This window comes from Thunnus albacares, chromosome 15 (assembly GCF_914725855.1).
Source record: "Thunnus albacares chromosome 15, fThuAlb1.1, whole genome shotgun sequence".
Taxonomy (NCBI): domain Eukaryota; kingdom Metazoa; phylum Chordata; class Actinopteri; order Scombriformes; family Scombridae; genus Thunnus; species Thunnus albacares.
Window position 1 is genome coordinate 27,342,531 of NC_058120.1, and position 15,589 is coordinate 27,358,119.

General features: G+C 39.9%; 1 protein-coding gene and 1 long non-coding RNA gene across 3 annotated transcripts in view; one reads left to right on the forward strand and one right to left on the reverse strand.

The window, feature by feature from the left end:
- Nucleotides 1–15,589, forward strand: part of LOC122997968 — a 42,799-nt gene that overhangs the window by 23,378 nt on the left and 3,832 nt on the right. The gene's annotated exons all lie outside the window — the stretch shown is intronic.
- LOC122997967 (protein jagged-2-like) overlaps nt 4,473–15,589 on the reverse strand; it is a 67,591-nt gene continuing 56,474 nt past the window's right edge. For both annotated transcript variants that reach the window (XM_044374386.1, XM_044374387.1), the window contains 3 exons: nt 14,280–14,411; nt 9,612–9,771; nt 4,473–8,863 (listed from right to left, as the gene is read on the reverse strand). In XM_044374386.1, the coding sequence (XP_044230321.1) occupies nt 8,352–8,863; nt 9,612–9,771; nt 14,280–14,411 (804 nt within the window). In that variant the 3' untranslated portion in view covers nt 4,473–8,351. The remainder of the gene's footprint in view (nt 8,864–9,611; nt 9,772–14,279; nt 14,412–15,589) is intronic.

The window sequence follows — 15,589 nt, forward strand, 5'->3', positions numbered from 1 at the left end:
GTTGCAAATCTTTCTCATGTTTGTTGTTGCCCTAAAGGTAGTCAAACAGAATAGTCCTGCCAGGATATGGCTTTATCTTTCCATGCTTCATTTGTCAACCAACTGTCGCATCAGTGTGTCCCACATATCGTCCCTGTAGTTCGCCAGCCTGGCTTTGTGTGTGACCTTAGTGTAAAAAGGAACCCTAACCCTGCTTATTTTAACTCCGTCCCTTTAGAGCAATGATTGTCAAAGAAGAGTCAGCATTCAGTACATTGGGTGCATTGTACAGCAAAACAATGTGTAGATGTGTAGATTTCACTGTAAGTCCGATTCTTTCATACATAGCCTGCAATCAGTTCAAAAAGTCAAAATGCATGTTTTCGTACGCAGTCTGGTCCATCTGAGGTTTTATGTTGTTCGGGGGTCCATGACAAGAAAATATTTGCCTTGGAGAGCAGTAAACCTTTTCAGTTTACCTGTTTTATTCCAACAGTGTCTCAAGTTGAAGTTCAAGAATGTAAATATTAAAGTGCACAAGCTATTTTGGAGGAATTTGCTGGACATGGCTAAAAAAGAACTACAGGTGCAAGTCTTCTGTCTTTTTTTTAAAATACTAACTTCGCTGGAGTTTTTGCTGACATGGGGTTGGGAACAAGTACAGCATAAATACATTTTTCTGTAAAGATTTTTTTATTATGCTTAAAAGTATTTAAATATGAGATGATTTGAACCAGAAACCTCCTAGTGACATGCTCACTTACCAGTAAGAGCTTCTGTTCTTTTTGCCTTGTTTTGGGAGAGAGTTAAAATTACAATAAATAAAATAGTTACCTCTTTGTTGATCTTAAACCAGGGTTATGTGGAGTGCAACCACTATGCTTGTATCTGTCCATCCGTTCATCCATTATGGCGTCTTTGCTCCAGTGAGCTAGCTGACTCACCTGAAACGAGGTGGATCTAGCATCACTGCATGCTTGGTGATCGTGGTATGACAGCCGCTCATCTTGCCAGTAGATTATCTGCCACAGTGAGTTGTCCCTTCGGATGCAGACTTTTGGTTAAACATCAAGCGAAGCCTTCATCGCGTCGCTGTGGAGACCGCTTTGTGTTGATTGTTTAAATGATCCAAGACGATCCAAGCATCAAACGGAGCGCGAAAACCATGATGTTCAGTTAGTGTTGTCCAAGCATAGCAACAATATTTAAAATCATATGGCTGTTTTCCAGGTGTTGTCATTGGAAATGTGATAAACAAGAAAGAAAATATTCAGCTGATGTTTTGCAGAAAAAGGCAGGAAGGCTGATTGGAATATGTCACTCAAAACATTAAAAGGTTGTATCAAGTAACTACTCCTCCTCCGTAGCCAAGTGTGCTGGATGAAACACTGCCGCCTGCAAATATGGCAACCATTTAACAACAAGAAAATTACCACTCAATTCATCTAAATAATTTTCATAAAAATTAACCCATAGAAGTTTTTCTGCTTTTTCCAAATCTCAGGTCTGTCCTTTACGTATTCTTTGCTGAACTATTGCTAAATAAATTACTTCCTGGAATCTTCTCTTTTGGACTTCTGGCGGACCTTGTGGTTCAGTGTTAAATTGCATACTGAAGGATGTCTAGTTCCAGAGATGGAAGCCTGTCGCAGCAATGTATTGGAGGACTTGGTTTTACTATTATGTTTCATAAAGCAGCCCTTTTTGTGAAAAAGCCTGTCTTGAATGAGCCTAACAAAGTGAACCAGGATTAAACTGTTTCATGACTTTGAAACAAAGACCAGAGACATCAAGAACTGATCGCGTCAAGAGGAAAACATAAAGACAAAACTGTGATGTTTGCAGCACATACTAAATATATAATATGAAGAATAAAATATTACAGAAAAAAATAACAAAAACATGGTCAATAACAAAGCACAAGATACGTTCTGGAAACATGTTGAGCAGCAGTGAGTTCTGACAAATGTAGAGATTAACTCAGTGTCACTGAACTCCTCTGTGAGCACTTTAAGGACTTCTTGTCCATGTCGGCTGGAAAGTTGAGCTTGAAAATTCATTCTTGACTGTGGATACCACAATTAATAAAATAAGCTCATCACAAGGTCCATTTAGTAGCTGTTCTGGAGTTTGTGATCATAGCTATCATGGCCAGTTATGATGGAATGGTAGCTGTTGCCCCAACATGGACAAGAAGTCCTCAAAGTGCTTAGAGAATAAATGGAAATTGGAATATCTATGCTTCCATGGCAACTGAGCAAACTCAGTTCACGTGATCCAATCGAAAGCTCCAGAACAGCTACTAAATGGACCATGTAGTGAGATTATTAACTGCTGTTTCTAAAGTAAACAATCAACATTTACCTCGATTGCTGAAATGACTTGCGCCTATTTGATGCAGGCCTCTTTCATTGTGATACTCAGATCTAAAGCTCCACACACTCTCTGGCACTGGAACAATGTTGATGCCTAACATGCAGCATGGAAACATTAATGTGTGTGTTGTGGATCAATAGCCTTCACCATAGCCAGCTCCTGTTGGAATCTGGTATTAGCTTACATGCTACATTGTCGGACGACACATGATCCTAATGCCGCTACTCATTCCTCCTCCTTCTACAACACAATCATCTCTCGCTCTCCTTTATTGTTCTTCCCTCCAAGTAGGTCGACAGCTATCGTGCGCTGTCCATGCATGTGACCCGAGTGCCGCGCCATCCAGGATTCCAGACACGTTTTCCATTCTTCCCAAAACAACTGCCGGGTTAATGAACACACAGCACAGCACATAACGTCCCGCCAAGCATTATGGATATCCAGCACAGCTGCTGGAAGGCTTTCATGCAGAACGGGATAATGTTAATCATTTCCCACTATGTCATTAAGGAGCAGATAGAGGCACGCGAAGGACTCACCTCATTGGCCTGGCGCTAAATGAAGCGGGAGGCTGAGAGTCGGCGGATTGGCTACATGAAGAGTGTATCTATAAGATATTAAAGACAGTTTTCAAATTGTCAACTATCTGTCTTAGAAAAAATGAACAAAATGTATGAATAGCATAATAAAACAATGTGTATGATTTCAGAAATGTCTAAAATGTAAAAGAAATGCTACGAGAAAAACTATAATGTTCAATCCCTTGCAACAACAGATTGTTTAATCATAGTTTAGCAACCGTAACTTGGCATGTCAGGATTTATACTCAGTATCTGAAGAGTTTGGAGGGTCATGTCTTCTTTTAATCACCTTTAAAAACAAAAAAACAAGAGCAATTAAGTGTAATCAATGTATTAAATAGTGTTTGTTTGCTCTAACGTAAGTCGCTAACATTGGCATAGCTGGCCAAGAGAGCGTTAACGTATCATTGGCTAGCTATAATATTCTGTGGGGTTACGGTTAGAAAAGACCCACTTCATAACCGGCACATTCACTGTGTAGAAGGCAAATTCCACAAATTGCAAATTCCTTGTATGTGCAAATCTACTTGGCAATAAACCTGGTTCTTATTCTGCTAGCATTAGATACTACAATATCAGAGTTTAGGCTAACATCCAATGTAACACACCTGTCCATCCAGTTTATTACTTACAGTACTTAACATAACATTAGCATTACTGCCAAGGCAAAGAATTAGCACATCAGAGTTAGCTAGCTATATTATTTTGTGGTTTTACAGTTTACATTAAAAAGCCCCGTTCAGGACTGACACATCAACTGTGTGGGTGGTGTAATATTGATGCAGGATGCTACTAGGCTAACAAAGCTTAAGCTAATGCAGTGACTGTCCTGCTCATTCATTTTCTATTTTCTCTTGAAAATAGTTACAATAAAACATAAATCTGTGTTATGTTTGAAAGAAATAATACTCTGATATTACATTTCTACTTATAACACTACTATAAAACTAGGGCTAGCTAGCACAATATGAGAATATGCTGCTCCTTTATTTCTGTCTTTGAATCATCAATTGTAAGGATGCTGAGTTTTGCCTTGGACACAAGCTTATTTTACATCACACTGTACTGACTTAGCATTGTATCATACAACAAAGATATATGACACTTTTTTGGACTCAAATTTTTATACAGATTAGCTTGAGACATTAAAATTTCAGCTAGAGTTTTCAATCTACCCATATAGTGCTAATTAGCTAGCTAGCTACAGCTGATTAAATCTGTGAGTGATAGTTGTCATTTCAACTGACAAATCTGACAGTTGCCAGTTAAAAATAAGAAGCTGCTTTTGGCTACCTTTGTCTAATATTATGAACTCATTATTAGTGGTAAATCTGCCACTGTTATCATTGTAAACTGATATTTGCAACGCTAGAACAGAAAGTTTGCCAGGCATAGCAACAGTAACTAAGGGGAATATAGTTGACCGTTCGCTAAGGCTAAAGCACAAATTAACCTTCATCTCATCAAATATCGTAAAATATCAAAAAAGACAGAACATACAAACTTTGGTATAAAATACTTTAATAAATAATAGGATTGTTCTAAGAACAAACAAAAAAATTCCACTAACAAACCAAGACTTTTACCAAATTTTGTACAAAATAATTACAATGTTCTGCACATTCAGCCCGTCCTCTGGGGCTAACACAATGTAAAATTTACTGACAGAATATGAATTAGAGTTTTCCATGATTTGCATCAGCATTATTAACAAAAACATAAAATATTGAAAACATAATGTTCGTCCACAAATAGTGACAATATTTGACTCTTTTTTTTTTTTTCTCTCACTACCGCTGTGGAGGTAATGCTAAATGTTTATCTCTTCCTGTGTGTTCTTAGTGCAGAAACAGACTCTTTACAAACACTGGACGACAACCACAACAGTCAACAACATGAACAACAATACAACTTGTTCCCTTCATTAGACCAGAATAGATACACGAGGAGGAGAGGCAGGGCTAAAAACAGGGAAAATAATTTAGGATACACACTCATCCACCACGAGATTCCCAATCAAACCACACACTCTTTGATTTGTCTGTGATGGTGATTCAGTATCTTGCTAAAGGGCACTTCAGCAGGGTGGATGATGAAAGGGTTTTCATACTCACTAAACACCCCGCTGCCCTGTGTGGAATCTCTGCTGTCACCAGATTGTAAAATGGTGAATTTATAACTTTGAAGTACGAGCATGGCTGAAGAGAGACCGGCAGCAGTGCTTTGTTTGGACCCTGTGACCCGTAAATGTGTACTGAAAATAGCGATCAGATGCATCAGTACTGGTTTTACGACGCGACTCTCCATTTGGAGTCCCTGATTTAGAGCAAGTAATGGTAAATTAAAAGTTTTTTAACCCTAACCCTAGCCCTAACCCCTAACCCTAACCCTAACCCTAACCCCAACCCCTAACCCTAACCCCTAATCATAACCCTAACCCTAACCCTAACCCTATCCTTGAGTGTGTTTTTTAGTGTAATTTACACTCAAAAACATACAAAAATTCCCAAAATGGAATAAATAAAATTTAGTGGCCAAAGCATGTACATTATGCAACTTTTCTCCTAGAAATTGCACAATACCTCACCTTTGCTTCTGATATAACAGACCTCTAACTTCATGACAGATTTCTAACTTCACTTGTCTGATGTGACACAAATTATGATACTCAAGTGTTATAAATCTCAATATTTGGCTCACTATTAAGTAACTGTTTTGAATGTAAGGACTATTAAATACGTCAATGAGGGAGTGATTTTGGACACAGCTTAAGCAATTTTCCACGATACTACTGAGCAAAATCGAAATTTTTCATCTGAAGGAGGTCAGCTGACGGCTATCAGGTCGCCCAGTGCTACTCTGCAGGATTAGTGATGCATCAGTCGGCTCTATGAGCTGACTCTAAGTCAACGATGGGCTCCCGTCTGAGAGCCAAGTTCTTTCTTTCTTTCTCTTTTTTTTTTGTAAAATAATACAAGACAGAATAATAGGATGATCTTTTCGCCACACTGCTCGGCCACGCGCACTCCACGCACTGACTGAATGTTGTGTTGATGTGTATGTGTGATGACAGACAGAGATCGTACCACCAGGTTAAAAGCAGGCGGGGGGGTTGGGGGCGTGGGGTTTGACGGTCTACAGTTCTTAGGGACTGTAGCTGCCCTGTGTTGTCTTTGATTTACACATTTCATTTAGTATTTTTAACACTGGCCTGACACTGTTTTGGATAGTTCAATATAAATAAAACATGTGTTTTGATGGGTTTTTTTTACATTATTTAAGGTTTTCATACCAAACATAATGTAAAATTACGGTATTCTGGAAATGATAAGGTTTAGCATAATTACATTGAATAATTTAAAGAGATATATGTGCACACATACCAATCATAGGTCAAAACATTGCTAAAATTTGGCTGAATTATAAAAGCCAGAAATGGTATTTAAATGAAGAGCCGTTTGGGAGCTGAAAGAGTCGACTCTTATCTGCTGAGCTGAGCCAAATGACCTGGCTCGCTAAAAAGAGCCAGAATTCCCATCACTATGCAGGATGACAGCAGGGTGTTTAAATATTTACATACATACATACACCAGCATGAAATGTGGAAAAAAAGCTCTAAGACCTACAGTATTTCTCCAAGAATTGCAGTTGGACTGAGCGAAAAAACATGATTTAGAGCCTGGGTTACTTGAAAAAAAAACAAAAAAACATTGAAATCAATGATGTTTCGATTTGTTTTTTGGAAGGGTGCCACACATGATTTTGGACTTGTGGGTGTAGAAGGGGCTCTTGAAGCAATATTTGCACACTCAGATACTGGAGCTAGCAATTGAAATTAATAAAGTTGGATAGCCCATGTGACTTGTGAGTGTAGAGGAGCTTTTTAAAAAATAATTTAAACTCAGATACTTCGACTCACTATAAAGAATTTAACTGTTCAACAAAATGAGTTTCTTTGGGGATCAGAAGAATCTCTTGACATTTCAAATTTCACTCTGGGAAGTCTTCATTAAATTGCACAGAATATTTTTTCGTCGGGAGGGAGGTTTGTATAATTAGCGCAGCCTGCATTGATTACTGAATGAAACCGTAGCTGCTCAGATCCTAACAACCTCTCACAATGATTGGCAGGCGTAACAAAACAGCTCTCCAAACTCTGTATTTGTGTTCTTAAACAGCTGTAACAAATAATCATTAACACATCAAGACAGACGATCATGAACTGTTTTTCGTGTGAAACCGACGCTCATGATTCAGTGGGACCCTGGACACAGTCCGAAACTCTGTATAAAACCTGTCATAGTGTCAATAGACACTAATAAACGGAATGACATCATAAAAAAAAAAAAAAAAAAAAAACAACAACCACAAAACAATCTTATTCTTTAGAATAACTATGATACAAAGCATCACTTAAGTTACTAAATTCAAATATACACAGCCATTTTTTCATATTTACATATGTACATTGCAAAGAAAATAACCTTTACTGTTGTATGAAGAGTTGTTACTAGGACATCTTTCCCTTTATATGTATTTAAATTCTGCATAAACTCTACAGGAGGAGAGAAAAGGAGAAAAAAAAAAAATAAAGAGCTGAAGGCACTTTTCTACCAAAGCAAATACTGAAAAATCATCACATAGACTCGCAAGAAGCAGTGACACAATTGTTTTGAAAGGATATACTGTACGTAAGAACCTTTAAGCTTTAACACAATATGGAAAAGATGCTTATGAATGTAAACAAAAAAAATGCTCATACAGTAAAAGGTATCATACAGTGGATTCTCTGTGCCAACTTTCAAAGGACATAAATGTATATAAAACCTCTTTTTTTTTTTTTAGTATTTTACATTAAAAAAAAACAAAAAACAAAAAAAAAAAAACAGGATATCCAGACAGTGTAGAAAAGGCCCGCAGGGTTTGGGCTAAGGCAAACAGGAACCGAATGCACCAAACAGTAGAAACGAAAGCTGCCAGCCAATGACGTTCAGTTAGATCTCAAAGGTCAAAAAGAAAGGTGAGTGTTAGTTCTGACGAGGCAGTTTGTAAACAGGAAAAAAAAAAAAAAAAATCAGGAGCACTGAAAAGAAAAGTCTTCTTGATTCCAACAATGTGACGATTAAAATGAAAAAATCCAGCGATGCAGAAGCTGTGATGTTTATTTTCCGTGTCTTTTTTTTTTTTTTGTGTGTTTGTTTTAGTTTTTCTGTATTTTTTTTGGTTGTTTTTTTTGGTAAAATAAGCCTCCGTGCTGCAGACGAAGAAGTTAAATAAGGTGTGACAAACGAAAATAGAAAATTAAAGCATCTGTAATCTTCACTTTTGGTGCTTTTAAAAGTTGAAATGTCTGAGACATTGAAGACATCGCAGTTTTTTCTTTGATTCAGGCAGGTCCCTCCTCCTCTCATGGGTTCATACATAATGGTCTTTAATGTCCTCGCTGAGCTTGGCGGCGTTCAGGTTTTTACACCGGTTGTCTTTGGGGCTGTACGCTGTCCGGTGCGGCGCCTTGGCCGGACCGCTGCGCGCCGTGCAGATGACCCCTCCCTTACCCATCATCCCCCTGTCCTGCGCCCCCACTATGGAGCATTTTTGAGTTGGACACTTCTCCCCCATGCCCAGCGCCCTCTCCTCATCATCCTCCTGCTCCACCTCCTGCTCCCCTTCCTCCTCGCCCTCGGCCCCGTCGCACATCCTGTCGGACGGGCCCATCAGTTTCTTGCATTCGTACTGAATGTATTTGTCTCGGTTGTCTTTGGGGGCGTTGCTCCGCAGCGGCTCCAGCTGGTTGTTGACCGTCGTGTCCTCGGATCTGGTGGCTCTCTCGCGCTCTTTCTTCCTCTTGCGGGTCCACCAGACGCAAACGACGATGCAGAAGATCCAGAGGACGCTGAAGACGACGCACAGCACGGGGACCAGGTAACCTGAGAGAGGAAGAGAGAGGAGAACATGCTCTTAGGTTGAACACGCCTCTTTAACACATTCCAAAAACACATTCACATCCAGAGACACTCCTTTATTTTTTTTTGTCTATAGGTCAGAGGTACTTGAGGCCTTTTTCCCAGAGAAAGTGCTCAACTTTCTCTGGAATTATTATTACTGCAGCTACAATGAACACTGTAGACATGATCCTGAATAAAATGATAGTATAATATAGTGGCTGTTACTAAGAAAAGTGCATTTAGTGTTAAGTTACTCTTTATGTTAACAGAGCATCTGCTTATTCGTTGTCTTTTCAAGAGCTGATCACTTTCATCTCTTAGCTTAGCTTCGCACAAAGACTGTTAGCAGCAGGAAACATTTTATTTTGTTGTATTTTGTCAGATAGCAAGCTAGTTACAAACACATTCAGATTTATCAAAGATATGACTTCATGCATCACTGAGTCCAGCTGTTGTTGGCTTGTCGATAACTCCAAAGCAAAAGCTAACTGCTCGGCTAGGCTAACAGTTTCCCTTTTCTTCTGGTCTTTGAGTTTAGCTACGCTAACACATCAGAGCTGACTGTACTAAATATGATAAATGCATTAAAGTGATGATCTTGTCATCTGTAAAATCTTGCTATAAATGCTTTCAGATAAAGAGAAACTGAACTTTTAGTCAGCTACCTTGTTAGCCAATTCTCCACGTTGTCGTTTACCATTTGAAAAACACTGGGGACCATGTGACTCACCATCAGACTGAGGCTCCACTCCGGTCTCCACTTTGACCTCCACTACAGCCAGCATGATGGTGCTGTTCTGCCGTTTGGATAACGCACCGATGATGCCGTTGGCCGCTTTCTGAATCTGTCCGCGGTTGCTGTCCTTCGACCGCCCGTCCTGCTCGAAAGACTGCAGAGATGGAGAGAGAAAGAAAGAAGAGTTATGGGAGAAATTTGACAGCAATCAGTCTGCTTTGTCATTTTTAAAATGTCCAGATTTGTGATTTAGCCCGTTACATAACTGACAACCATTTTTCAAGCTTTATTTCATTCTTTCCCGGCAGACATTCCTTGTAGTTCCTTTCATTTATGCCTTGAAACTGCATCCACTTGTGTAGACTTTAAAGCCGGTTGATTTATTGAGTTATAATTCATCACAGGAAACTTTTCATTGGCTCTATTTTTGGTTAAAGTTACATAATCACTGTCTGGTACTGCGTGCTGCCAGAGAAGACCACAGATGACCATCTTGAAAACCGTCCTCTCTGAAGCTACAACATTAAAGATTCTGATGCAGAAAAGACTTGATTTTCAGGATTGAAAACACATCTAACGTGACAAAAATTACTTGAGTTTGGTGCTTAAAGAGGTTGCTGCTCGGCTACAGATTCTGACTAGATATGGGAGTCAGTCTTTGTTTTCAGCTGCGTTATTTGTTTTAAGCATCTGAAAGTTCATTTTCATTACAAGGAACTCGACTGCTCAGCAAAACTTTGCGGTAAAATTTTAAAAAAATAAGTCTGTGAAGAAAAGCTGATTTGTATTCAGTGGGTAAAAGATGTAAAACCACCAGATCAGTACAGTAGAGAAAGAAAATGAGGCCCCATTTGCCAAATGGTCAGAGTTTAGCTTGAGGCTACGCAAGACAACAAAAAAAGAGGAAAAAAAAACACACACACATTCATCCGTCAGAATAAAAGAGATTCTCATCCTAACATCTGGCAGGCTGTGCCTCCCCCCCCCCCCCCTGCTGAGACCACAGAGGGTGGAGTTAATTGCCTAATAAGGTGATGAGGGTGAGAGCAAGGAGGTGGTGGTGGTGGTGGTGGTGGTGGGGGGGGGCAGAGGGGGATTAACTGTGTGCTGTGCAGTTCAATTAGGACAAGCAATAGAGAACAGGCCAGCTGTTCTCCCTGCTCGGCCGGGGACAAACACTCCTTTTTTCTTCTCTTGAGGAAATCAGCAGCTCATTCACACACACACACACACACCTCTAACCCCGCCCACCAGGATGATTGACAGCACGCATCACAGTTGTATCAGGGCTGCTGATACAACCTCCAGGCAACCTTCTTCATCTTGTTTCTTCTGTTTGTTTTTTTTAAGATTATTTGTTGGCATTTCTTGTGTTTATCTGATAGTTGATGAACAGTATCTGAAACTCTCTCACCCCAAACCTTTTCAACATCGGATGAGTGACGAATTTTAACTTTCTGAAATTGATAATCCAACAACCACTTTACGCTGCGACTGGCTCGGTGTGCAGATGTGTTTCATTCTTGACACAGTTACTTCCGTCACTTTTTGTGTCACAACTGATCATGAATGTCTTGTTTTCACCTTTAAATTTAGCTGAACAACACTTACACACAAACTATTTGTCTCAAGCTGACCCTAACCTTAAAAGCACTGTAACTGCTGTATCCTATTGCCACTGCTATGGAAAAATATGTGACCATATCCATCATCTTATACATTACACTCTGTTACTGTGCGTCGTCTTTGCATCTGGGCAAAGCACAAAAAGCTGGGCACTGTAGTTTTTTAGCAAACTTTACTCAAACAGGAGGAATTAGTGCATTTGTCGGGGACTACTTTCAGCGGCGGATGAATCCACATTTTGTGCTCTAGTGAGTATTTCTGGCAGCAGGACGGTGTGCCTGTGGGATTGTTTCAAAATAAACTAGTGTTAATGAAGGAACGTGTCACCCAGCGATGATGTGGCTCATTGATGTGTTTTTAATAGTTTATATAGAAGAATAAGATATATCAGATTTATATGTTTTTGCATCTCAAAATAGCGATTAAGTAAGCAGTAAATATTTTGTCATTTTATAAACTTCTGCACTAGTTTCTTGTACTTTTTAAAGCCTTTCTGTTTGACCAAAAAACTAACTTGGCTTCACTGACGACCATTAAGCCTGTCTGAAGACTTCTTCCAAATATTTGCTTTCAAACACGCTCGATGCGGCGACAACACGTCAAGTTAAAGCAGGGACACCTCGCTGCAAACCAAGACAAACCTGAGCGCTCCTCATTCTTTCCCACACACACACACACACACACACACACACTGAGACATATTGAACCACTTGTTTCTCGCTCAGGTTGGAGAGGCTTCGCAGCAGAGTGGCCCTCTGATCAGTTCAGGGGTTTACAAACACACCCAGAGCCTTCTTTGGACGAGAATAAATCGACACACAACTCCGGCGGGCTGAGAAGCGGCTGCACTCGTAAGCTCACTGACATTATAAAGATTTCACCCACACTTGGAAACGAGCGCTGACATTTCGCTGCAACACGAGTCGGCAGCGAGTGGGAGTGAAGTTTTTTAATCAAAGCCCTGTTGTGGATGGTTTGGGTGGATGTCGGGCTCGCCGCTCCTTTTCCTGTATGTCGCTCAAAACAGGCTTGCAAACATCAGAGGAACAAGAACTAATCCCTTCCATTAAGAGCTTAGAGCCCTGAAGTGACTGATTTCCCTCGAGTCTGGGTGGCCGAAAGAGAAAGAAGAAGAGAAGAAAGAGGAGAGAAAGATTGGAAATCAGAAAAAAAAGAGAAAGAGATAACAGAAAAGAAAGGGATAACAGAAGAGAAAGCAAAGAAAAACAAGAGAGGTAACAGACAAAAAGGATGAGATGGACAGAAGAATAAGAAGAAGAAGAGGAGGGAGGAAGAGGAGACGGGGCAGCAAGGTGTTCCAGCAGAAAAAGCTAAATCTCATCCAGATGTTGTTAAAAGCTTCAAACGCCTCTCCCTCTTTTTTCTTTTCCTTTTCTCTTTCTTGTTTCTTTTTTTTTTTAAGAAAGAGGGACGAAACAGCAAAAAATAGAAGAAAGGTTCTTTTTTTTTTTACTGTACTCCTCTGGAAATGATTTGCAGCGACGGATTAAGTGCGATTCAATAAAGTGGGAGAATAACAGAGGAGAAGTGTGGAGGAGAGAAGGTGAGGAGGCAGTTTGTAAACCTGTAGGTGTGTGTGTGTGTGTTGCTATGACTGACAATATACAGCAGGAACATGTTATCCTGCGCTAATTGTTCTTGTCAAAAATATGTTAAACAAAAGGATTTTATACATGAAAAACATTGATACACATAATTCAAGATTCAGATGTCTTATTTACAACCTGTTGGATCGTCTCACTGCTCATGTCTGACTTTGTTGTCGTTATTGTGGAGTTTCCAGCTCTCAGCAGTTACTCTGGTGACTGCAGTGTTATTATAACCAACAGAAATGATAGCCAAACATATGAAAATAATTACGTAATTGTAATAAATCTGAATTATTCTTTAAAAATACAACATGACTTGCACGAAAGTAAAAATTAAAGGAGGAGCCGTCGCTCTGCTGCTGTTAGCAGTTATTGCTACTTCCAAAGCACAGTAACCTAACTCCTGGTTGTAATCTATTACTATTAAAACTGTTTTGTTTATAAGGAGATGCACCCAGACAGCGTTGTTACAAATACTAAATTGAGATGGATGCCACAGTCTGTAAAACCTCAACCTGTCGCTTTTACTTTTCTATTTATGTGCAGAGTAAACAAGGTTAGCTGTTTCCCCCCTGCCTACAGTCTTTATGCTAAGCTAAGCTAATCACCTGTTGGCTCTAGCTTCACATCTAGAGTACAGATATCTACTGTAACTCTAGCACACATTTCTCAAAAAACTATATCAAACTATTCCTTTCACTTAACACTTTTCACAAACATCAAAGAAATGTGCGGAAGTAAGAATTTACAACAATCTGCACAGCTGCATCCATCTCTTTTATGAATGTAGCTAGGTAGCTAGGTGGCTACGAATGGAGATAACGTCACTTAAGTCACTGAAGTTCTTTGAGAAATTTACAATGTAGTACAAAATCAACAGATTGTGATCTGTAGCACAACAAGCTAGCAAAGCTAACCACGTTCCCGCACATGCTCAGTGGCGTCTGACATACAAGGAACTGCTCTCCTGAGACTGAAAATGTGATCACTGTTATCAGTCTTTGGAGCCATTTCTAAACAAACTATAGTAACCATTGCCTTCAGGGCAAAGGAATATGACATGTTTTTAATAGTTTTTGGACTACAGAGGAATAAGATACACACAAAATACTTGTAAGTAGGATGAGTTCATCGTTGGTTTGGCTGTGCACATGAGATTTGTTGACAATTACAAAAATATAGAAAATCGTCAGCCTTATCTTTAATGGAAACACCTGTTAGAAACACTTGATTCGCTAAACAAACGTGAGACGTGGGTTTTAATTCAGAGGTCTGAGACAAAGCTACCAGGAACCACAGTAAAAAATACACAGTTGGCAGCATGTCAGTAACAATATCTGTATCATTTTTGTATCAGGTTGTCGTATATCAATGTGTGTGTGTGTGTGTGTAGACAGGCGTGTTTGTGTTTGTGTGTCATAATCACCATTGCGACCTCCACGGCGTCACTGTTGGAGTAGGACAGGTCACAGAGGATGAGCAGCCCTCGCTCTTCCGCCAGCGTCTGAGTCACAGGGAGGTACCTCAGCTCAGAGCAGATGTTCTCCACTGTGGTGCCCTGTGATCACACACACACACACACACACACACACATACACATAGATAAGACAGATTAGTATCTGCACTGCTGGCGAGGAACAATCAGGTTCTAATTCCCCCTAAGTCTGTTTCACATGCAGCCAATCAGAATGTGCAGCCCGGCGGGGGGGCGGGGGGGCGGGGGGGGGGACAGTGGCTCAGATCGCAGATCAGTATCTTGTCAGAGGAACAGATTCATTTCCATTCATAAAACTTCATTCAAAGCTGCTGCAGGGGGGCCAGTTAAGGTTTCATGATACAGTAGTAAACAACAAAAATACCATCTGGACTAACGAGAGAAACACACACAGAGTGGAGATTAAGACTGGATCTGTTTTATAGGTTTAGGAGCAGTAATGTGGTCAGTAAAGACATGTATGGACTTTAACTCTTGCCGTAGTTAAAGGTCACAGCATCTGTCAGCTTTTTCCTACTTCACACAAAGTTTTTCTTGAATTAAATCCGTCCGTGCTTCAATTTTTACTGTGTGAGCAAAGACAAGATCAGCCTCTATATGTGTACGTCTTCATGGTGAAGTTACATGATGCATAGCAGGGGTTAGATGATTCGGGGATATACACGTAAACCACGAGACAATTTGTCAAGCGTCAAACTGCCAGAGTCAAAAAAAAAACAAAACCCCGGCCCTCATCTGAGAACCATGTGTGTGTTTGTGGTTTCAGATTCAGACACAATACATTTGAAATCATTTGCTTCCCACCCTGTATTGTTAACATTTGATAATTAAAGGAATTATCAAATGCTAACAATGCAGGGTGGGTGGAAAACGATTGCAAATGTTTTGTTATGACATGACACATCAACAAGGATGAAAGACGGCTTGATGATTGGGCGAACGAAGCTCGCTGTCTCTTCGGCTTTGTTTCAAACTTTTCTCCAGGCCGAAGGCTCGCAAATTCTAGTCACTGCCATGCCATCGAGGCTGATAAAACATCTGCCGTTTAATTTACAACAGCGCTACACCCATCTCCGCTAAAACTCTCGCTTTGACGGGGAAATATTGAAACCAGAGAGCTTCGTGTATTGAATGTCAGATTGTGAATATTGTCTAGTTATGACTCTGACAGTGAGGCACACGTCTTTTTTTTTTTATTTCTGGAGCCAGATTTTATGTTTTTAACTCAAAGAGAGCAAATA